At 68.1% G+C, this 21,110-nt stretch overlaps 4 protein-coding genes across 4 annotated transcripts; 2 read left to right on the forward strand and 2 right to left on the reverse strand.

Annotated features, from left to right (window-relative positions):
* Positions 1-1,515: 1,515 nt before the first annotated feature.
* On the reverse strand, positions 1,516-2,003 carry NOP10 (NOP10 ribonucleoprotein). Its single transcript, XM_054811523.1, has 2 exons — positions 1,869-2,003; positions 1,516-1,741 (listed from the first exon to the last, which is right to left on the reverse strand). Exons 1-2 carry the CDS (start codon positions 1,920-1,922, stop codon positions 1,601-1,603), a joined length of 195 nt encoding a protein of 64 aa, XP_054667498.1. The 5' UTR covers positions 1,923-2,003; the 3' UTR covers positions 1,516-1,600.
* A 32-nt stretch (positions 2,004-2,035) lies between these two features.
* Positions 2,036-4,743, forward strand: CIDEB (cell death inducing DFFA like effector b). The gene is made up of 5 exons (XM_054811522.1): positions 2,036-2,170; positions 3,267-3,390; positions 3,682-3,831; positions 3,966-4,162; positions 4,551-4,743. Exons 1-5 carry the CDS (start codon positions 2,157-2,159, stop codon positions 4,672-4,674), a joined length of 609 nt encoding a protein of 202 aa, XP_054667497.1. The 5' UTR covers positions 2,036-2,156; the 3' UTR covers positions 4,675-4,743.
* Positions 4,744-4,882: 139 nt separating this feature from the next.
* NOP9 (NOP9 nucleolar protein) lies at positions 4,883-10,125 on the reverse strand. The gene is made up of 11 exons (XM_054811514.1): positions 10,098-10,125; positions 9,584-9,787; positions 7,874-8,290; positions 7,567-7,683; positions 7,325-7,466; positions 6,493-6,682; positions 6,250-6,390; positions 6,056-6,154; positions 5,707-5,925; positions 5,479-5,584; positions 4,883-5,403 (listed from the first exon to the last, which is right to left on the reverse strand). The coding sequence occupies exons 1-11, from the start codon at positions 10,123-10,125 to the stop codon at positions 5,246-5,248; spliced, it is 1,821 nt and encodes a 606-aa protein (XP_054667489.1). The 3' UTR covers positions 4,883-5,245.
* RABGGTA (Rab geranylgeranyltransferase subunit alpha) lies at positions 9,854-20,978 on the forward strand. The gene is made up of 17 exons (XM_054811521.1): positions 9,854-9,954; positions 10,094-10,126; positions 11,952-12,053; positions 12,143-12,267; positions 13,967-14,133; positions 16,688-16,867; positions 16,948-17,031; positions 17,143-17,225; positions 18,203-18,304; positions 18,563-18,671; positions 18,780-18,831; positions 19,476-19,564; positions 19,676-19,764; positions 19,867-19,989; positions 20,074-20,187; positions 20,266-20,353; positions 20,690-20,978. The coding sequence occupies exons 2-17, from the start codon at positions 10,124-10,126 to the stop codon at positions 20,836-20,838; spliced, it is 1,659 nt and encodes a 552-aa protein (XP_054667496.1). The 5' UTR covers positions 9,854-9,954; positions 10,094-10,123; the 3' UTR covers positions 20,839-20,978.
* Positions 20,979-21,110: the final 132 nt, after the last annotated feature.

The raw sequence follows: 21,110 nt of genomic DNA on the forward strand, positions 1-21,110 counted from the left end.
TTTTGCTGCCAAAGAATATTTTAGGAGCAAAACGTCGCTTTTGGGGACAAAAATAACCCTTTTTTTTTTTTTTTAAATACAATAAAAAAAGGCTTTTTTTTGGGGGGGGGGAACCAGCCATTTCTAGGAAGAAAAGAGCAATTTTGGGGGCCAAAGATGCGGTTTTGGGGTTGGTTTTTTTTCCCCCCCACAAAAAACCCCCCACCCATTTCAGAAGAAATAAACCAACTTTTGGAAAGAAAAAAAAAAAAAAAGTGTTGCTTTGGGGAGAAAACATGCACTTTGGGGGAAAAGGAGCCGCTTCATAAAGAAAAAAAAACTAAAGCCGCAACAATTTTTAGCTACGTAAAAGCTGTTTTTGGGGGGGGAGAAACGCTGTTTAGGGGGGGTGGAACGGCCGTTTTGTGGCAGAAATCCCCACTTTGCGTCCAAACGCGCCGGGTTCCTCACGGAATCGGTCGCTTTGAGGGAGAAAAAGGAATTTTTGGGGGGAAACCCAACGTTTTGGGGGAGGAAAAGTGGGGGTTTTTTAGGAAAGCCGGGGGGGGGGGATTTTACAGGAAAAGCACTCACCTCACTGGTGACACCAGCAATCCTTGAGGGGAAAAAATGGTCATTTTTGGAGAAAAACGCCCGCTTTGTCACAGAAACCCCGAGTTTTGTTGCTTTGGGGGGGCAGCCCAGGCTGGCCCGGGCCGCTGTTTTGGGCTAAAATCCGGACATTTTGGGGGGGGGGGGGCCGCTCTCCCCTCCCCACACCGTGAGGCAAACAGCCCATTTCTTTTTTTTTTTTTTTTTTAAAGGGCTGGCACCCCCAAACCTCGCCGTTCTGAGCCCAAAGCCCCTCATTTCAGGGGGGTCCCCCCCTTATTTCAAGGGTGTCATCCCCCCATCATTTCAGGGGTCCCCCCTCACTTCAGGGGTCCCCCCCTCATTTCAGGGGGCCCCCCCTCAATTCAAGGGCCCCCCCTCAATTCAGGGGTTCCCCCCCTCAATTCAAGGGCCCCCCCTCAATTCAAGGGCCCCCCCATTTCAGGGGTGTCCCCCCATTTCAGGGGTGTCCCCCCCCTTTTCAGGTGCCCCCCCCCCCGCTTTTGGGGCCAAACCCCGCCTTTCCGGCGCTCTGCAGATCCGCCTCGCCCTCTTTTAAGCCCGAACCCCGCATTTCCTCGCCAGCCCCCCCCCCCGCCCCCCAACTTTTCCTGTCAGTTTTGGGGGGGGGATGTGTGGAAAAAACCCCGCCGCCCCGGGGCCGCTCGCCAAAAGGGCGGGAACGACCGTTACGACCGTTACGACCGTTACGCCGCGGTACCTGAGGGGAGGGGGGCGCGCGCGAAGAAGGAGGAAGGGAGGGAGGGGCTGCCGCGCGCCCACCACCACCGCCGCCGCCGGCCACGCCCCCCTTCGCTGCCGCAGGGGCGGGGGTGCCGCAGGGGCGTGGCCTCCAGCGGGGAGGGCGGGGCTTGGGAGGCGAAGGGGGGGCGTGGCCACACAGATCGTCACCACTCGGAGCCGTTCGGGTCTCATCGGTTTATTCCGTTCCGTTCCGTCCCCTCCCGGAGGAGGGCGGGGGGGGGGGGGGGGGGGTGGTGGTGATTCCTCAGAGAAGCGGCCGAGCCCGCTGGGTGGGCAGAACGCCGAACCGTCTCTTCAAAGCCAGACGGTGCCGGGAAAACTTATCGTCGGGTGAAAAACGGGCAGGGTGTGCCGAACGAGTGGGTTGTCCCGCCGGGGACATTTTCTAACGGGGGGGGGGGGGGGGGGGGGGAGAAGGAAAAAAAAAAAAAAAAGGGATCGAGTGAGATCGGGATGGGAAACACCACCCCACACCCCCCCCCGGAGCCTTCCCCGGAGCCCTCCCCGGGTACCTTCAGGGTGTAAACGCGCTCGCCTCGTTCGTCGCTGTAGCACTGCAGGAACATGGCGCCGCCGCCGCCGCGCAAGGCACCACGGGAAGGGAAGGGGGCGTGGCCGCGCGGAGCACCACGGGAAGGGAAGGGGGCGTGGCCGCGGGGGTTGAGTGACAAGGAGGGGGGCGTGGCCTCGTGAAGCAACCTGCCCTCTATGGGTCAGCCCCCGCCCCGCCCCGGGAACTTTGGACTTTGCTCCCCCCCCCCACCCACCACCCCCGGTCCCGTCTGGGTGCCCATCCCGGGATGGACGTGCTGCGGTGAGCCGGGCCTCGGGCGGCACGGGGGCTGACCCATAGAGGGGCCTGGGCGGGGGGGCTATAGAGAGCCCTGGGGGGCCATAGGGGGCTGCCATGTTGGCTGGGGGGGGCTATGGGGGCCGCCATGTTGGCTGGGGGGGGCTATGGGGGCCGCCATGTTGGCTGGGGGGGGCTATAGAGAGCCCTGGGGGGCCATAGGGGGCTGCCATGTTGGCTGTGGGGGGCTATGGGGGCCGCCATGTTGGCTGGGGGGGGCTACGGGGGCTGCCATGTTGGCTGTGGGGGGCTATAGAGAGCCCTGGGGGGCCATAGGGGGCTGCCATGTTGGCTGTGGGGGGCTATGGGGGCCGCCATGTTGGCTATGGGGACAATGGGGGCCGCCATGTTGGCTGTGGGGGGCTATAGAGAGCCCTGGGGGGCCATAGGGGGCCGCCATGTTGGCTGTGGGGGGGCTATGGGGGCCGCCATGTTGGCTGGGGGGGGCTACGGGGGCTGCCATGTTGGCTGTGGGGGGCTATAGAGAGCCCTGGGGGGCCATAGGGGGCTGCCATGTTGGCTGGGGGGGCTATAGAGAGCCCTGGGGGGCCATAGGGGGCTGCCATGTTGGCTGTGGGGGGCTATGGGGGCCGCCATGTTGGCTATGGGGACAATGGGGGCCGCCATGTTGGCTGTGGGGGGCTATAGAGAGCCCTGGGGGGCCATAGGGGGCCGCCATGTTGGCTGGGGGGGGGGCTATGGGGGCCGCCATGTTGGCTATGGGGACAATGGGGGGCCATAGAGGGCCATGGAGACCACCGTGTTGGCTGGGGGGGGGGCAATGGGGGCTGCCATGTTGGCCATGGGGACTATGGGGGGGCCATCATGTTGGCCATGGGGGGGGGCTGCCATTATGGATACAGGGTGCCGCCATGTTGGCCGTGGGGGGCCATGGGGGCCGCCATGTTGGCTACAGGGTGCCGCCATGTTGGCCGTGGGGGGCCATGGGGGCCGCCATGTTGGCTACAGGGTGCCGCCATGTTGGCTGTGGGGAGCCATGGGGGACGGGGACCCCCCCACATACCGGGGGCAGCCCCGTCACAGGCACGGCCGTCCCCAGGGCGGTGGCCCGTCGGGCCTGGTCCCCCCCGTCCCCGCAGCCGCGGCCTTTCTGGGTGTGCGACCGGCGGCGGGGGCGGCCCCGGGGGTTGGTGGCCGCCAGCCTGGAGGAGCTGCGGGAGCAGGTGAGGGGCAGCGACACCCCACCCCCCGGGACCCCCCAATCGCCCCCGGGGAACCCCCCAACCTTCCTAATTAATTGCCCTCAGGGTGCCCCATAATTAACCCCAACGTCCTTCCTAATCATCGTTACGCTCTTAATTGCTCCCGCTCCCCTCTAATTGCCCCAACCCCCCCCCCCAATTACTCCCCTGGGATCCCCCCTTTACCCACCCCCCCCCCCCGTTATCCTAATGACCCCAACAACCGCTAATTACCCCGACAACCGCTAATTACCCCCCCCTCCCCGGGGGCAGGCGGGGGAGGCGCTGAGCCTGGGGCCGCTCGTGACGCTGGTGCTGGCGGAGGACGGGACGGCCGTGGAGACCGAGGGGTTTTTTGGGGCGCTGGCACCCCACACCCCCCTCATGGCCCTGGCGCCGGGGCAGCGCTGGGAGCCCCCCAAGGTGAGACCCCGCTGGGACCCCAAACACCCCCCCAAAATCTCACTTGCCCCCCAAAAACTCCCCTAGACCCAAAATCCCCAAGACTCTCCCCAAAAAAAGCCCCCTCACCCCCTAACTCCCCCCACCCCCCCCAGGCCAGGCTGTTCAGGGAGCAGTGGGAGCCCGAAGCCCCCCGGGCGCAGGGGTCCCACCCCCGGGACGAGGTGGCCCGGGTGACGGTGGCCCTGGCCAAGGCGAGTCCCCACGACCTGGTGGGGCAGCTGCGGGTGACGGCGGCCGTGAGGGGCCTCCGCTGCGACGTGGGGGGGCTGGGCCCCGAGCGGCTCCTCAGGTATGTTGGGGGGGGGTCCTGCCCCACGGGAAGCCCCGTTGGGGGGGGGGTTGGCCCTGTTGACCCCTCTCCCCATGGGGACGCAGGTGGGGCAGAAGGAGGTCTTGCCCCACAGTGTCTTCTCCTGCCCCATGGAGTCTTCATCTTGCCCCATGGGGTCTTCTCCTGCCCCACGGGAAGCCCCGTTGGCGGGGGGGTTGGCCCTGTTGACCCCTCTCCCCATGGGGACGCAGGTGGGGCAGGCAAAGGTCCTGCCCCACGGCGTCTTCTGCTGCCCCACAGGGTCAGGTATCTCCCCAGAGAGGCCCCGTGGGGCAGAGGTTGGGGGCAGCCCCAGGGGGCCACCTCTGAGCACCCCCCCCCCCCCCCTTCGTTCTGCTCCCCGCAGGGAGCTGCTGCGGCTGCTGGCGGCCATGACGCGCGCCGTGGGGCAGAGCCTCCTGAGCCTCTCCGCTGCCCTCCGGCGCCTCTTGGACAGCCCTCCGCCCCACGGGGTCACCTATGACCGCTAAGCCCCGCCCCCTGACCCCTGACCCCACCCCCTGACCCCTGACCCCACCCCCTGACCCCTGACCCCACCCCTCAGCCCTCTAACTCTGCCCCTTCCCCTAAACCCCCCCCCATAAAGGGCTGAAAAAGCACCGGACGCGGCTCGGAAAAGCGTTCTGGGGGGAGGTGAGGGATCAGGCTGCGCCTCTTTGTAGAAATAAGAGAGGAAAATACGAAAAAACCGTCGCTTTACGTTAAAAAAAAAAAAAAACCCAGACATTGGGAAAGCAGGAACAGAGCGAGCGGCCCCTCCCCGGAGAAAACTCTATGGTGCTCACGTCAGGCAGCCGTCCTCTCTGGCATTCGGTCCTCCAGCAGCTCTATGGCACGGGGGGGGGCCTTTCTAGCCAGCAGTCCTCCAGCGCCTCTATGGTACGGCGCCATTTCTCCGGTCCTCCCCGATCTCAGGAAGCGCCCGAGCCCAGCGGACGCTCTGTCGCTCTCCGCCTGTCCTCTCTATGACCCCCGCGGTCCTCCAGGTGGGCGCCTCTCCGTCACCCTCGGGGAGTGGGGGGGGGGGGGGGGGGGGGGGCGTCAGTCCTCCAAGAGGGGTCCCAGGAGACCGCGGCGACGGTCGGGGGCCGCCTGTAACCGCTCCCACAGGCGGCGGCGGCGGAGGAAGAGGTCGAGGGAGAGGGTCCGGGCAACCCCCCGGCCGTGGGGGTCGCGCTGTAGGGCCTCGCGCTGGGACGCTGACGGGGAGGGGGGGCGTTAGGGGGGCGTTAGGGGGGGTCTTCGGGCTCCCCCCCTGCGCCCCAGCAGCTCACCCAGCTCCTCGGCGATGGCGGCGCGTGCCGGGACGGAGGCCGAGGCCCAGACGGCGTCGAGGACGCGGCTGCCGTTGCGGTGACACGCCAGCGAGAGGAAGTGACCCTGCGAGGCGAGGCCGAGAACGAAGCAAGGAGCGACGTCAGCGGGGCGCCGACGCCGCGTTCCTTAAAACCACCCCAAAAACGGGGATCCGCCCCCCCCCCCCCCACACACACACGCTTTACCTTGAGCTTGCGCAGGAGGCGGCGGCGGGCGCGAGCGGGGACGGCGGGGGAGGAGAGGACGGCGTCCCAAACCCGGCTGCCGGGGGGGCTGCGGGCCAGGGCGGCCAGGGCTGGGGGGGGCAGTGCCTGGAGCCCCCCCAGGACGGGCCCCGGGTCCCTGAAGTGCAGCAGGTGCTGGAGCAGGAGGGAGCCGTGGAGGGTGACGGCGCCGAGGGAGGGCTGGGGGCGACGGGAGAGGGGGGCGGGGGTTAAGGGGGTCCCCGAAAAAACACCCCCCAGCCCCCCCAGAGATAGGGGGGAGAGGCAGCGGGAAGCCCCGCCCCCTCCTGCCCTGGCCCCGCCCCCTCACCTCTGTCTCCGCCCCCTCCTCGTCACCAAAGGGGCGGAGCCCGGCCAGGAGCCCCACGCACGCCCGGCGTCGCTCCCGCGGCTCCCAGCAACCGAAAGCCTATTGGACGAGAGACAGGAGGGGGGCGGGGCCTGGAAGGGGGGCGGGGCCTGCGGGGGGAAGGGGGCGGGGCCTGGAAGGGGGGCGGGGCCTACCTGTAGAAGGCGGCAGAGCGCCTCCTGCTGGAGGTGCGGGTGAGGCCGGCAGGCGCCCAGCAGGGCCGTGAGCACCCCGGGGTGGCCCCGGGCCAAAGGTTCGGCCAGGGCCGGGCCCAGCTCCGACAGCACCTCCCCCACCTGCGCGGGAAGGGGGGGGGGGGAACGGCGTCAGCCCCGTCACGCAGCTCCCAGCCAATAGGATCGCGTCCGTCCGTCCCCCTCCCCGTAAGCCCCGCCTACCACGTCAGCGGGGGCGTGGTCCAGCAGGCGCTGCAGCCCGTGATTGGCCAGCCGGTGGGCGGCCACGCCCCGCAGGCGGCCCTTCAGCTCCCGGCGGAAGAGGTCGCGCAGGCGCTGGGGTCCGGCCACCGTCATGGCCGCCTCCAGCAACCGACTGCGCTCGGGGTCCTGCAGCCCACGCACCAGGGCGCTGCGGGGAGGCGGCCAATCAGAAAAGGGCGGCGGGGGGCCGTCCCGCCAATCGAGAGTCAGGAATGGGTTGTGTGTGTTGTCGTCCCCCCCCCAAACCAATCGGCAGCCGGCAGCGGTAGAGCGGTAACCAATGAGGAAAGGAGGGGTGGCTGGCCAGCCAATCGGCACAAAGGGGTTTGGGATGTCTGGCCAATGAGGAGGGAGGCTCAAGAAGCTGTTGGCCAATGAGGGGGAGCCTGGGGGCTGGGTAGCCAACCAGCAGCTGCCCTTAGAAAAACAACTGCCAATAGGAAACAGCTCGGAACTCCCCTGGCCAATCACCAATCAGTGCCTGAGATCTCCCAGCCAATCAGGAAACAGCTCAAGGAGACACACCCCCCCCTTCCCCCCCCCAACCAATGGAAAGCACCCTCAAGAGCAACTAGCCAATCAGGAAAAGGTACTGCAACTCCCCAGCCAATCAAGAGGAGGCCCCGGGGAACAATGCAGGAGAGCGATGGCCAGGCAGCCAATCAGCAAAGAGCCCCTCTGAACCACGCCCACCCCCCCCCCCAGCCAATCAGAAACCAGCCCCAAATACCTCTCACCCAACAGGGACGCGCCCTCAGAGCCACCCCCGCGGGGCCCAATGGGAACTCACCTCTCGGCAGAGGCGGGGCCGGGCGGGGCCAGCTGGCCAATGAGCGCGTCGCAGAGGCGGGAGCAGGCAGGCGATTGGCTGCGGTGCAGCACCTCTAGCGCCACCTGCAGGCAGAGGCTGGCGCCGGCCGGGGACAGCAGGGCTGGGGGGGGGGGGGGGGGGAGCAATTAGGGGGGTTGGGGGGGGACAATTTGGGGCAAAAAAGGGGCATTTCCCCCCCGCCGGGGCAGGGGGGCACTTACAGCTCAGATGCTCCTCAAAGGCCTCCGCCAGTTGCCCCAGGAGGGGCGGGAAGGAGGGGGGAAGCGCCGGCCCCTTGGCTTTCGGCTCCGCCTCTCCGGGGGGCAGCTGGGGGGTTCCTGGGGGGGGATGGAACAACAACAATTAATTAATTACCCCATCGTTAATTATCCTCCGCGGACATCCCCCCCGCCAGCCTCCTCCACCGCTCCTCTGCCCCCCTGGCCACCCCTCGAACCCCCCCACCACCCCTTGAACCCCCCGAATCACCCCCCAGACACCCCCCCCCCCCCCCCCAAAACGCCTCACCTGCCCCCGGGGTGCCCCCCAGCACCCGCAGCAACGCCCGTACCACGAAGCTGCCGGCGGGGTGCCGGGCGAAAGCCACCGCGTCACCCGTCACCTCCGCCGTCAGCCGCCCCACGGCTTCTTCCAGCCGCCCCACGGCTGCTTCTTCTTCTTCTTCCTCCTCCTCCCGCCCCGCGGTCGCCTCCCCCAGGGCGGGCAACACCCGAGCCAGGGCGACTTCCAGCACCCGAGCACCCGTAGGGTGACCCGCCGGCCCCCTCAAACCCCCCACCACCAAAGGGGGCAACACCCGACCCAAAACCTCCAAGGGAGCTCGGGGCAACAACGCCCGCAGCACCCGCGACCCCCCCGGGTCCAAAGCTGCCGGCCCCGGCCCCGCCGTCACCGCCTCCGCCAGGACGTTGGGGGCGAAAAGGGCTGCGGGAGGGGAGGGGGGAAACGTAGTTCGTTAGCCGGGATTAATTCGTTAGCCGGGATTCATTAGCCGCGAGGATCGGGAACCTCCCCGGGAGGAGGAGCGCGGCACGAAAACGCCGAACGGAACGCGCCCGCCCGCCCCCCAGAGAACGACGCCGCGAGCCCGGGCACCCCCAGAACCCCTCGGGGTTCTGCCAAACCTGCCCACAGACCCCAAAAAACCCCTCAGGGAGCCCAAAAAACCCCTCAGGGAGCCCCCGAATCTGCCCACAGACCCCAAAAAACCCCTCAGGGAGCCCAAAAAACCCCTCAGGGAGCCCCCGAATCTGCCCACAGACCCCAAAAAACCCCTCAGGGACCCCAAAAAACCCCTCAGGGAGCCCCCGAATCTGCCCACAGACCCCAAATGCCCCTCAGGGACCCCAAACCCTCCTCAGGGACCCCCAAAATCACCTCACAGACCCCAAATCCCCCTCAGGGACCCCCCGCATCCCCTCACAGACCACACCCCCCCCCCGCCAGGGACCCCCCCAAATCACCTCAGGGACCCCACACCCCCCTCAGGAACCCCCCAAATCCCCTCACAGACCCCAGAACCCCCTCAGGAACCCCCCAAATCCCCTCACAGACCCCAAATCCCCTCACAGACCCCAAATCCCCTCACAGACCCCTCCCCAAGGCCTCAGGGAACCCCCAAATCCCCTCACAGACCCCAGAACCCCCTCAGGGACCCCACACCCCGTTCAGGGACCCCCGAAATCCCCTCACAGACCCCCCCAAGGCCTCAGGGAACCCCCAAATCCCCTCACAGACCCCAAAACCCCCTCAGAGACCCCACCCCCCCCAGGGACCCCCCGAATCCCCTCACAGACCCCAAATCCCCCTCAGGAACCCCCCAAATCCCCTCACAGACCCCAAATCCCTCTCAGGAACCCCCCAAATCCCCTCACAGGCCCCAAAACCCCCTCAGAGACCCCACCCCCCCCAGGGACCCCCCAAATCCCCTCACAGACCCCAAATCCCCCTCAGGAACCCCCCAAATCCCCTCACAGACCCCAAATCCCTCTCAGGAACCCCCCAAATCCCCTCACAGGCCCCAAAACCCCCTCAGAGACCCCAGCCCCCCCAGGGACCCCCCAAATCCCCTCACAGACCCCAAATCCCCCTCAGGAACCCCCCAAATCCCCTCGCAGACCCCAAACCCCCTCAGGAACCCCCCAAATCCCCCCCCCAAGGCCTCAGGGAACCCCAAACCCCACCCCCCCCCTCCGTTTCCCCCCCCCCGCCTCTCACCGAGCTCCTCCGGGCTCAACCCTTCCTGCAGCGTCTCCAGAGCCCGTCGGAAGTACCCGGCGGTATCGGGCTCCAGCCCCGGCCCCCCCCGGCCCCGTTCCCCTCTGCGCACTCCCATGGCGGAGAAAACGAACGGCCGGGTGTCACCACCCACAATGCACCGCGCTGCAGAGAGGGCGGGAACGCCGCTTAAGGACCGAGTCCCTCACCGGCCACCGTAGGAGGAAAAATGGCGCCGGAGCGTTTGCCTCTTTATATCCCGGCATGCCCCTCGCGGCAACCTTTGCCCCTCCTCTTCCGCCCGCCAAGCCCCGCCTCTATCCCAGCAGCCATTGCGCCGTGACCGGATCCTCCTGCAGCCGCCGGCTCCGGTTTGTCCCGGCGGGGCCTGGTCGGGGAGGGGGGGGGGGGAGCGGGCTGGGAACCCCCGGGATCCCCCCCCCCCCCCCCCAACCACCTCCCGGGAGGGTCCCTACCCCCCGCTCCCTGACCGTCGCTTCTCTCCCGCAGGTACCGGCAGCCCCGCCCCGAGCCGTCGCCATGGTGAGGGAGACACCACCCCCCCAATCCCACAATGCCCCGCGGCGGCCACCAACCCCCCCCCCCCGGGATGGACCCGCGCTGTCCCGTGATGCACTGCGGCACGGCCTGACCCCGGTGCCTCCCAGTTACCCCCAGTTACCCCCCAGTGCCTCCCAGTTACCCCCCAGTTACCCCCCAGTTACCCCCCAGTTACCCCCCAGTGCCTCCCAGTTACCCACCAGTGCCTCCCAGTTACCCCCAGTTACCCCCCAGTTACCCCCCAGTGCCTCCCAGTTACCCCCCAGTTACCCCCCAGTTACCCCCCAGTTACCCCCCAGTGCCTCCCAGTTACCCACCAGTGCCTCCCAGTTACCCCCCAGTTACCCCGCAGTGCCTCCCAGTTACCCCCCAGTTACCTCCCAGTGCCTCCCAGTGCCTCCCAGTTACCCCCCAGTGCCTCCCAGTTACCCCCCAGTGCCTCCCAGTTACCCACCAGTGCCTCCCAGTTACCTCCCAGTGCCTCCCAGTTACCCACCAGTGCCTCCCAGTCCCTCCCATCCCCTCCCAGTTACCCGGCAGTGCCTCCCAGTTGCCTCCCAGTGACCCCCAGTGCCTCCCAGTTACCCCCAGTTACCTACCCGTACCTCCCAGTTACCCACCAGTTACCCGCCAGTGCATCCCAGTTACCTGCCAGTGCATCCCAGTCCACCCCAGTCCCCCCCAGTAACCCCCGAGTGCCCCCCAGTCCTCTCCCAGTCTCTCCCAGCCCCCCCAGTCCCTCCCAGTAACCCCCCCGTCCCCCCCACTCCCCCCCAGTCCCTCCCACTCCCCTCCCAGTGACCCCCAGTACCTCCCAGTTACCCACCAGTTACCCACCAGTTACCCACCAGTGCATCCCAGTTACCTGCCAGTGCATCCCAGTCCCTCCCAGTCCCCCCCAGTAACCCCCAGTAATCCTCCAGTGCCTCCCAGTAACCCCCATCCCCTCCCAGTAACCCCCCATCCCCTCCCATCCCCTCCCAGTCCCTCCCAGTAACCCCCCATCCCCTCCCAGTAACCCCCCATCCCCTCCCATCCCCTCCCAGTCCCTCCCAGTAACCCCCCATCCCCTCCCAGTAACCCCCCAGTCCCTCCCAGTAACCCCCCATCCCCTCCCATCTTCTCCCAGTCCCTCCCATCCCCTCCCAGTAACCCCCCATCCCCTCCCAGTCCTTCCCAGTCCCTCCCAGTAACCCCCCATCCCCTCCCATCCCCTCCCAGTTACCCCCCAGTCCCTCCCAGTAACCCCCCAGTCCCCTCCCAGTGCCTCCCAGTCCCCTCCCAGTCCCCTCCCAGTAACCCCCCAGTCCCCTCCCAGTGCCCCCCAGTCCCTCCCAGTAACCCCCCAGTAACCCCCCATCCCCTCCCAGTAACCCCCATCCCCTCCCAGTCCCTCCCAGTAACCCCCCAGTAACCCCCCATCCCCTCCCAGTCCCTCCCAGTCCCTCCCAGTAACCCCCCATCCCCTCCCAGTAACCCCCCATCCCCTCCCATCCCCTCCCAGTCCCTCCCATCCCCTCCCATCCTCTCCCATTCCCTCCCAGTCCCTCCCAGTAACCCCCCATCCCCTCCCAGTAACCCCCCATCCCCTCCCAGTCCCTCCCAGTCCCTCCCAGTCCCTCCCAGTAACCCCCCATCCCCTCCCATTCCCTCCCAGTCCCTCCCAGTAACCCCCCATCCCCTCCCATCCCCTCCCAGTCCCTCCCAGTAACCCCCCATCCCCTCCCATTCCCCCCCAGTGCCCCCCAGTAACCCCCATCCCCTCCCAGTCCCTCCCAGTCCCTCCCAGTAACCCCCTCCCCACCAGCACGGCCGCCTGAAGCTCCGCCCCCCGGACGCCGCCCGCCGCCGCCAGCGCGAGGAGAAGCTGCGCCTCTACCGCGCCAACATGGCCGCCCTGCTGGAGAAGGTGACCCCTGACCCCCCGGTGACCCCCCCCGGTGACCCCCCCCCGGTGACCCCCCCGTGACCCCCCGTGACCCCCCCGTGACCCCGCAGCGGGCGCGGGGCGAGCTGGACGCGGAGGCGCTGGCGCTGACGGGGGAGGTGCTGGCGGCCAACCCCGACGTGGGAACCTGCTGGAACCTGCGCCGCTGCGCCCTGCCCGCCCAGCACCCCCACTGGTGGGCACTGGGGGGCACTGGGGGGCACTGGGGGGCACTGGGAGGGGATGTGAGGGGATGGGGGGTAACTGGGAGGGACTGGGGGGTAACTGGGGGGCACTGGTGGGCACTGGGGGGCACTGGGGGGCACTGGGGGGCACTGGGGGGCACTGGGGGGTTACTGGGGGGGCACTGGGGGGTAACTGGGAGGGGATGGGGGGCACTGGGGGGGACTGAGGGGTAACTGGGAGGGACTGGGGGGTAACTGGGAGGGACTGGGGGGGACTGGGGGGGACTGGGGGGGCACTGGGGGGGACTGAGGGGTAACTGGGAGGGACTGGGGGGGACTGGGAGGGACTGGGGGGTAACTGGGAGGGACTGGGGGGTAACTGGGGGGTAACTGGGGGGTAACTGGGAGGGACTGGGGAGCACTGGGAGGGACTGGGGGGTAACTGGGGGGTAGCTGGGGGGGACTGGGGGGGGATGGGGGGTAACTGGGAGGGACTGGGGGGTAACTGGGAGGGACTGGGGGGGCACTGGGGGGGACTGGGGGGCACTGGGGGGGCACTGGGGGGGACTGGGGGGGCACTGGGAGGGACTGGGGGGGGATGGGAGGGACTGGGGGGTAACTGGGGGGGCACTGGGGGGACTGGGGGGGACTGGGAGGGGATGGGAGGGACTGGGAGGGCACTGGGGGGGCACTGGGAGGGACTGGGGGGGACTGGGGGGTAACTGGGAGGGACTGGGGGGTAACTGGGAGGGCACTGGGGGGTAACTGGGAGGGACTGGGGGGACTGGGAGGGGATGGGAGGGACTGGGTGGTTACTGGGTGGGGGGTAACTGGGAGGGGATGGGGTAACTGGGAGGGGATGGGAGGTAACCAGGAGGTAACTGGGGGGTTACTGGGAGGGGATGGGGGGTTACTGGGAGGGACTGGGAGGGACTGGGGGGGGAGTGGGGGGACTGGGGGGGAGTGGGACAGGACTGGGAGGGCACTGGGAGGCACTGGGGGGGCACTGGGAGGGGCTGGAGGGGACTGGGGGGGACTGGTGTGCACTGGGAGGGACTGGGGGGGACTAGGAGGGGACTGGGGGGGCACTGGGAGGGACTGGGGGGGACTGGGAGGGCACTGGGAGGGGATGGGGGGTTACTGGGAGGGACTGGGGGGGGATGGGGGGCACTGGGGGGGGACAGGGGGGGCACTGGGAGGGACAGGGGGGGACTGGGAGGGGATGGGGGGGACTGGGGGGTAACTGGGGGGTAACTGGGGGGCACTGGGAGGGGATGGGGGGTTACTGGGGGGGACTGGGGGGGACTGGGAGGGACTGGTGTGCACTGGGAGGGACTGGGGGGGGAGTGGGGGGGGTGGGGGGTAACTGGGAGGGACTGGGGAGGCACTGGGAGGGACTGGGGGGGGACTGGGGGGAACTGGGACAGGACTGGGAGGGATTGGGAGTGGACTGGGGGGCTCTGGGAGGGCACTGGGAGGGGACTGGGGAGCACTGGGAGGGGCACTGGGCCGTACTGGGCTGTACTGGGCCATACTGGGCGGCAGTTGGGGGGCACTGGGAGGGGGTTAGCAGGCACTGGGCCGTACTGGGCCATACTGGGAGGCGCTCAGGGCGGGGCCGAGTGTCCCTGGGAGCGCTGGGCGGTGGCACCGGCCCATACTGGTCCGTACTGGTCCGTACTGGTCCGTACTGGTGCGTACTGGGCGCAGGGTGCCGGGGGAGCTGGCGTTCGTCGGGGGGTGCCTGGGGGTGAACCCCAAATCCTACGGGGCCTGGCACCACCGGGGCTGGGTGCTGCGCCGCGCCCCCGCGCCCCCCCCCGCCCCCGCCGAGCGCGCCCTCTGCGACCGCCTGCTGGCCGCCGACCCCCGCAACTGTGAGCAAACTGGGACGCACTGGGACGCACTGGGAGGCGCTGGGAGGGAGCGGGGGGCGCCGGGAGGGGGGGGGGGTGGGGGGGTGGGGGGGGTTATGGGGGGGTTTGGGGGGGTTGGGGGGGGGTACGGGGCGCCGGGAGGGCTCCAGAGCCTGGGTTTGTGGTTTAAAGCATACTGGTTTGTACTGGTTTGTACTGGTTTGTACTGGGATGGGGTTAAGGGGAGTTTTAGAGATACTGGTTTGTATTGGGATGGAGTGGGGGGCACTGGGAAGGGGGGTTGGGGGGGTTATGGGGTGCCAGGGGGGCTCCAGAGCCTGGGTTTGTGGTTTAAAGCATACTGGTTTGTACTGGTTTGTACTGGTTTGTACTGGGATGGGGTTAGGGAGGGGTTTGGACGCACTGGTTTGGACTGGGAGGGAGTGGGGGGCACTGGGAAGGGGGGTTGGGGGGGTTATGGGGGGGTTATGGGGTGCCAGGGGGGGCTCCAGAGCTGGGATTTGTGGTTGGAAGTGTACTGGTTTGTACTGGTTTGTACTGGTTTGTACTGGTTTGTACTGGGATGGGGTTAAGGGGAGTTTTAGAGATACTGGTTTGTATTGGGATGGAGTGGGGGGCACTGGGAAGGGGGGTGGGGGGGGTTATGGGGTGCCAGGGGGGCTCCAGAGCCTGGGTTTGTGGTTTAAAGCATACTGGTTTGTACTGGTTTGTACTGGTTTGTACTGGGATGGGGTTAAGGGGAGTTTTAGAAACACTGGTTTGTACTGGGATGGACTGGGGGGCACTGGGAAGGGGGGTTTGGGGGGGCTGGGGGGGATTATGGGGTGCCAGGGGGGCTCCAGAGCCTTGATCTGCCTTTTAAAGCATACTGGTTTATACTGGGAGGTGGCGGTAGGAAACCTTGGGACCCTCAGGCCATACTGGGAGCGAGTTTTGCTATGACGGGCCTTACTGGTTTATACTGGGAGCTGGTGGTAGGAAGGTTTAGGAGCCTTAACCTGTACTAGGAGTGGGTTTTACCATGAAGGAGGTTACTGGTTTATACTGGGAGGTGGCGGTAGAAAGGTTTAGGAGCCTTAGCTCATACTGGGAGCGAGTTTTGCTGTGCCAGGGCTTACTGGTTTATACTGGGAGGTGGCGGTAGGAAGGCTTAGGAGCCTTAGTCCATACTGGGAGCGAGTTTTGCTGTGCTAGGGCTTACTGGTTTATACTGGGAGGTGGCGGTAGGAAGGCTTAGGAACCTTAGCCCATACTGGGAGCGAGTTTTGCTGTGCCAGGGCTTACTGGTTTATGCTGGGAGGTGGCGGTAGGAAGGCTTACGAGCCTTAGTCCATACTGGGAGCGAGTTTTGCTGTGCTAGGGCTTACTGGTTTATACTGGGAGGTGGCGGTAGAAAGGCTTAGGAGCCTTAGCCCGTACTGGGAGCAAGTTTTACCGCGAAGGGGGTTACTGGTTTATACTGGGAGGTGGCGGTAGGAAGGTTTAGGAGCCTTAGCCCGTACTGGGAGCGAGTTTTACCGCGAAGGGGGTTACTGGTTTATACTGGGAGGTGGCGGTAGGAAGGCTTAGGAGCCTTAGTCCATACTGGGAGCGAGTTTTGCTGTGCCAGGGCTTACTGGTTTATACTGGGAGGTGGCAGTAGAAAGGCTTAGGAACCTTAGCCCATACTGGGAGCGAGTTTTGCTGTGCCAGGGCTTACTGGTTTATACTGGGAGGTGGCGGTAGAAAGGCTTAGGAACCTTAGCCCATACTGGGAGCGAGTTTTGCTGTGCCAGGGCTTACTGGTTTATACTGGGAGGTGGCGGTAGAAAGGCTTAGGAACCTTAGCCCATACTGGGAGCGAGTTTTGCTGTGCCAGGGCTTACTGGTTTATACTGGGAGGTGGCGATAGAAAGGTTTAGGAGCCTTAGTCCATACTGGGAGCGAGTTTTGCTGTGCCAGGGCTTACTGGTTTATGCTGGGAGGTGGCGGTAGGAAGGCTTACGAGCCTTAGTCCATACTGGGAGCGAGTTTTGCTGTGCCAGGGCTTACTGGTTTATACTGGGAGGTGGCAGTAGAAAGGCTTAGGAACCTTAGCCCATACTGGGAGCGAGTTTTGCTGTGCCAGGGCTTACTGGTTTATACTGGGAGGTGGCGGTAGAAAGGCTTAGGAACCTTAGCCCATACTGGGAGCGAGTTTTGCTGTGCCAGGGCTTACTGGTTTATACTGGGAGGTGGCGGTAGGAAGGCTTACGAGCCTTAGTCCATACTGGGAGCGAGTTTTGCTGTGCCAGGGCTTACTGGTTTATACTGGGAGGTGGCGGTAGAAAGGCTTAGGAGCCTTAGCCCATACTGGGAGCGAGTTTTACCGCGAAGGGGGTTACTGGTTTATACTGGGAGGTGGCGGTAGAAAGGCTTAGGAGCCTTAGCCCGTACTGGGAGCGAGTTTTACTATGAAAGAGGTTACTGGTTTATACTGGGAGCTCCCATAACGAGGCCCGAGGGCTTCGCAGTGGGGCACCGTCCCCCAGCGCTCCTTACTGGCGCCCACTGGTCCTTACTGGTTCCCCCCCAGTCCACGCCTGGGAGCACCGGCGGGCGCTGGCGGCCGAGGAAGACCCCGAGGCGGAATTGGCCTTCGCGGGGGCCCTGCTCAGCCGCGACTTCTCCAACTTCTCCGCCTGGCACCACCGGGGTCGGCTCCTGGCGCTGGGAACCTCCCGGGGGGGGCTGCCCCCCCACCGCCTGCGCGCGGGTGAGCGTCCCCGTGTGTCGTCCCCCCCCCAAAACGGTGTCGGGGTCCCCTCGCTGACCCCCCCCCCCGTGTCCCCGCAGAGCTGGAACTGGTGCACAACGCCGTCTTCACCGACCCCGCCGACCAGAGCGCCTGGGTTTACCTGCGCTGCATCCTCTCCCGCGGTACGGATGGACGGGGGGGGGGGGGGGTGGCCCCCAAAAATGCCCGAGGGTCGTGTCCCCCGTCCCCCCCGATCTCTGACTGCACCCCCCGGGGCTTCCTTCCCCCCGCAGCGTCGCCCCCCCCCCGGATTCTCTGTCTCTACGTCAGCCGGGAGGACGCGACGCTGGCCGTGACCTTCTCCCGTCCCGTCGTGGTGAGCCTGCGGCCCCCCCAAACCCCCTGCGGCCCCCCAAACCCCCTGCGGCCCCCCCAAACCCCCTGTGCCCCCCCCAGACCCCCTGCGCCCCCCCCAGACCCTGAGTCCCCCCCCGGGTGCCCCCCAAACCCCCAGATCCCCCCCCCCAGCACCCCCCAAACCCCCTGGGTGCCCCCCCAGACCCCAGTTCCCCCCCTAGACCCTCAAATCCCCCCCTGGATCCCCCCCAGACCCCCCGGTCCCCCCCCAAGCCCCCTGGGTGCCCCCCCAGACCCCCCGGCACTCTCCAGACCCTCAAATCCCCCCCAGATCCCCCCCCAGCACCCCCCCAAACCCTCTGGGTGCCCCCCAGACCCTCAAATCCCCCCCGGGTCCCCCCCAAACCCTCTGGGTGCCCCCCAGATCCCCCCCCCAGATCCCCCCAAACTCTCTGGGTGCCCCCCAGACCCCCTGGGTCCCCCCCCAGACCCCAGGTCCCCCCCAAACCCTCTGGGTGCCCCCCCAGCCCCTCAATTTCCCCCCCCCCCCAGATCCCCCCCAGACCCCCTGGTCCCCCCCAAACCCCTGGATCCCCCCTCGGGTCCCCCCCCAAACCCCCTGGGTGCCCCCCCCAGACCCCCAATTTCCCCCCCCAGACCCCCCCAAACCCCCTGGGTGCCCCCCCCAGACCCCCAATTTCCCCCCCCAGACCCCCCCAAACCCCCTGGGTGCCCCCCCAGACCCCCAATTTCCCCCCCCAGGTCCCCCCCAGACCCCAGGTCCCCCCCCAGACCCCCAATTTCCCCCCCCCAGATCCCCCCCAAACCCCCAGGTCCCCCCCCAAACCCCCTGGGTGCCCCCCCAGACCCCCAATTTCCCCCCCCAGACCCCCCCAGACCCCAGGTCCCCCCCAAACCCCCTGGGTGCCCCCCCCAGACCCCCAATTTCCCCCCCCAGACCCCCGGTTCCCCCCCAAACCCCCCCGGTTCCCGCAGGTGGGGGCGCAGGGCTCGGCGCTGATGGCGACGGCCGACGGCTCCGCCCTGGATGGGGCGTGGCGCTCGGGGGAGGGGCGGCCCCGCCCCAGCCACACCTGGGTATCCAATCGGAAAGCAGGGGGGGCGGGGCCTCGGGGGAGGGGGTGGAGCCTCAGGGGGAGGGGGCCTGGGGGAGGGGGTGGAGCCTCGGGGGAGGGGGTGGGGCCTGGGGGAGGGGGTGGGGCCTCGGGGGAGGGGGTGGGGCCTCAGGGAGGGGGTGGGGCCTGGGGGAGGGGGTGGAGCCTGGGGGGGCGGGGCTTCGGGGGTGGGGGCGGGGCATCCCCCCCTCTCCCCCGGGTTCCTTAACGGGATTGGCAGCTCTGCGACCTGCCCCCCGCGCTGGCTCCGCCCACTTCCCGGCCGCGCCTCCACTTCCGGGTCACCTGGGAGCCCGACCCCTCCCCCCGCGAGGTGACGCTGCTCCCAGGTAGGGAGCCCCGCCCCCCTTTGTGCCCCCAGCCCCGCCCCCCTTTGTCCCCCCCAGCCCCGCCCCCTTTGTGCCCCCCCCTTCCTTAACCACGCCCCCCCCCCCCAGATGAGGACGAGGCGTGGTGGCAGGAGCCAATCGTCGCTCAGGAGCTCTTCTGGTAAGCCCCGCCCCCCTCCCTAAGCCCCGCCCCTCTCCCCAGAGCCCCGCCCCTTTCTAAGCCCCGCCCCTCCCAAGCCCCACCCCCTCAGAACCCCACCCCCACTAAGCCCCACCCCTTTCTAAGCCCTGCCCTAAGCCCCGCCCCCTCCCTAAGCCCCGCCCCCTCCCTAGAGCTCATCCCCTTTCTAAGCCCCGCCCCTTTATAAGCCCCACCCCCTTTATAAGCCCCGCCCCTCTCCCTAAGCCCCGCCCCTTGAGCCTCATAACTGGGGCCCAGCCCCTCCCCCCCGAGTCTCAGCCCCTCCCCCCCGAGTCTCAGCCCCTCCCCCCCGAGTCTCAGCCCCTCCCCCAGGCCCAGCCCCTCCCCCCCGAGTCTCAGCCCCTCCCCCCCGAGTCTCAGCCCCTCCCCCCGAGTCTCAGCCCCTCCCCCCCCGAGTCTCAGCCCCTCCCCCCCCGAGTCTCAGCCCCTCCCCCCCCGAGTCTCAGCCCCTCCCCCCAGGCCCAGCCCCTCCCCCCCCAAGGCCCAGCCCCTCCCCCCCCAAGGCCCAGCCCCTCCCCCCCCAGGCCCAGCCCCTCCCCCCCAGGCCCAGCCCCTCCCCCCCAGGCCCAGCCCCTCCCCCAAGGCCCAGCCCCTCCCCCCAGGCCGGAGATGGCGGTGGCCGAGGCGGGGGTGCTGCAGGCGCAGGCGGGGACGTGTCGGCAGCTGCTGGAGCTGGAACCGCGCAGCCGCGGTGAGCACCCCCCTCCCCCCCCCCCCCCCCCCCCCCAAAAAAAAAACCCCTCCCCCACCCCCGTGGGGTGCCCCCACACCCCCCCCACACCCCTCCCCCTCCCCGGCGCAGGCTGCCTGCTGACGCTGGTGCTGCTGCTCTCGGCGCTGGACCCCCTGGCGCACCGGGACGAGATCCGCCGCTGCCTGCGGGACCTGCAGGTGGGGGCAGGGCCGTGCTCTATAGGGTGGGGGGGGGGGGGGCGGGGCCTGGCGCAAAACCCCCCCACCCCCCCACCCCAAAATATCCCCTCCCCCGGGCAGGAGGCGGACCCGCTGCGGGGCGGTTTCGTGGCCGACGTGGCTTCCAGGGCGGAGGCGGCCGTGGCCGTGCTGAGGATGGGGCCGGAACCCGGGGGCGCCGTGAGGCTCCGCCTGGCCGGGAAGGTAAAGGGGGAGGGGTTTTTTTTTTGGGGGGGGGGGAGGGGCTTCAAGGGCCCCGCCCCTTCCTCAGCCCGGCCCCGCCCCCAGGCGCTGACGTCGCTGCCGCTGCTGGAGCGCGCGACGCTGGCGACGCACTTGGACCTGGCCGGGAACCGTCTCGGGGGGCTCCCCCCGGCCCTGGGGGGGCTGCGGCGCCTCAAGGTGGGTTTGGGGGGGGTGGGGTGTCCCGGGGTGGGTCACACACCCCCCCACCCCCCACCCCCACCTCTCCCCGCGCAGGTGCTGGACGCGTCGCGCAACGAGGTCACGACGTTGCGGGGTTTCCCGCCCCTCCCCCGCCTGGAGGAGCTGCGGCTGAGCGGGAACCGTATCCGGGGGTGGGGGAGGGGCTGGGGGTGGGGGCGGGGCTTCGGGGAGGGGGCGGGGCTTCGGGGAGGAGGGGGAGGGGCCTCGGGGAGGGGGCGGGGCTTCAGGGAGGGGGCGGGGCTTCGGGGAGGGGGCGGGGCTTCGGGGAGGAGGGGGAGGGGCCTCGGGGAGGGGGCGGGGCTTCAGGGAGGGGGCGGGGCTTCAGGGAGGGGGCTTTTGGGGGCGGGGCTTCGGGAGGGGCTTAGTGCAGGGGGCGGAGCTTAGGTGGGGTGGGAGGGGCTTGTGGGTTGTCCCCTCCCAGCGTGGGCGTGGCCCTCCTTGACCCCGCCCCTCCCAGCCATAAGCCACGCCTCCGCGCTGTCCCCATTGGCCGCGTGCCCCCGGCTGGCTCGTCTGCGATTGGCCGAGACCCCGCTGTCCTCCTCGCCCGAGGCCGCCGCCCACCTGGCCCAGCTCCTCCCCCGCGTCGACGTCACCTTCGCCTGATTGGCCGCAGCGCCCCAGCCTATCACCGCCCCCCCCCACCACCACCACCACCCCCGTTGCTATGGATACGCCCTGGGGCTTGGCCCCGCCTCTTAAAAGGGGCCTCTCTGTAATAAAGCGATTGCCGCAGAGGTGGGGCCCACGACTCCCAGTTCCTCCCAGTTCCTCCCAGTTCCTCCCAGTTCCTGCTCCTCCACCCTCCCTCCGGTTGCTTCATCGAGGCCACGCTCTAAACGGCCGCCCCGCTTGCGCCATCCCCAGGGCGGGGACAG

This window comes from Grus americana, assembly GCF_028858705.1.
Source record: "Grus americana isolate bGruAme1 chromosome 37 unlocalized genomic scaffold, bGruAme1.mat SUPER_37_unloc_2, whole genome shotgun sequence".
Classification (NCBI taxonomy): domain Eukaryota; kingdom Metazoa; phylum Chordata; class Aves; order Gruiformes; family Gruidae; genus Grus; species Grus americana.

Coding starts and splice junctions, on each gene's coding strand:
- NOP10 (XM_054811523.1), bottom strand. CDS start 1,922: ATGTTCCTGCAGTGCTACAGCGACGAACGAGGCGAGCGCGTTTACACC. Junction 1,742..1,868: donor AGCGCGTTTACACCCTGAAG/GTACCCGGGGAG, acceptor CCCCCCCGTTAG/AAAATGTCCCCGGCGGGACA.
- CIDEB (XM_054811522.1), top strand. Junction 3,391..3,681: donor TGGAGGAGCTGCGGGAGCAG/GTGAGGGGCAGC, acceptor CCCCGGGGGCAG/GCGGGGGAGGCGCTGAGCCT. Junction 4,163..4,550: donor GGCCCCGAGCGGCTCCTCAG/GTATGTTGGGGG, acceptor TGCTCCCCGCAG/GGAGCTGCTGCGGCTGCTGG.
- RABGGTA (XM_054811521.1), top strand. Junction 12,268..13,966: donor CCCGCCCAGCACCCCCACTG/GTGGGCACTGGG, acceptor TACTGGGCGCAG/GGTGCCGGGGGAGCTGGCGT. Junction 18,305..18,562: donor CCCGCCCCAGCCACACCTGG/GTATCCAATCGG, acceptor CGGGATTGGCAG/CTCTGCGACCTGCCCCCCGC.
- NOP9 (XM_054811514.1), bottom strand. CDS start 10,125: ATGGCGACGGCTCGGGGCGGGGCTGCCG. Junction 8,291..9,583: donor GTTGAGCCCGGAGGAGCTCG/GTGAGAGGCGGG, acceptor CCCCTCCCGCAG/CCCTTTTCGCCCCCAACGTC. Junction 5,926..6,055: donor AGGAGGGGGCGGAGACAGAG/GTGAGGGGGCGG, acceptor CGTCGCCCCCAG/CCCTCCCTCGGCGCCGTCAC.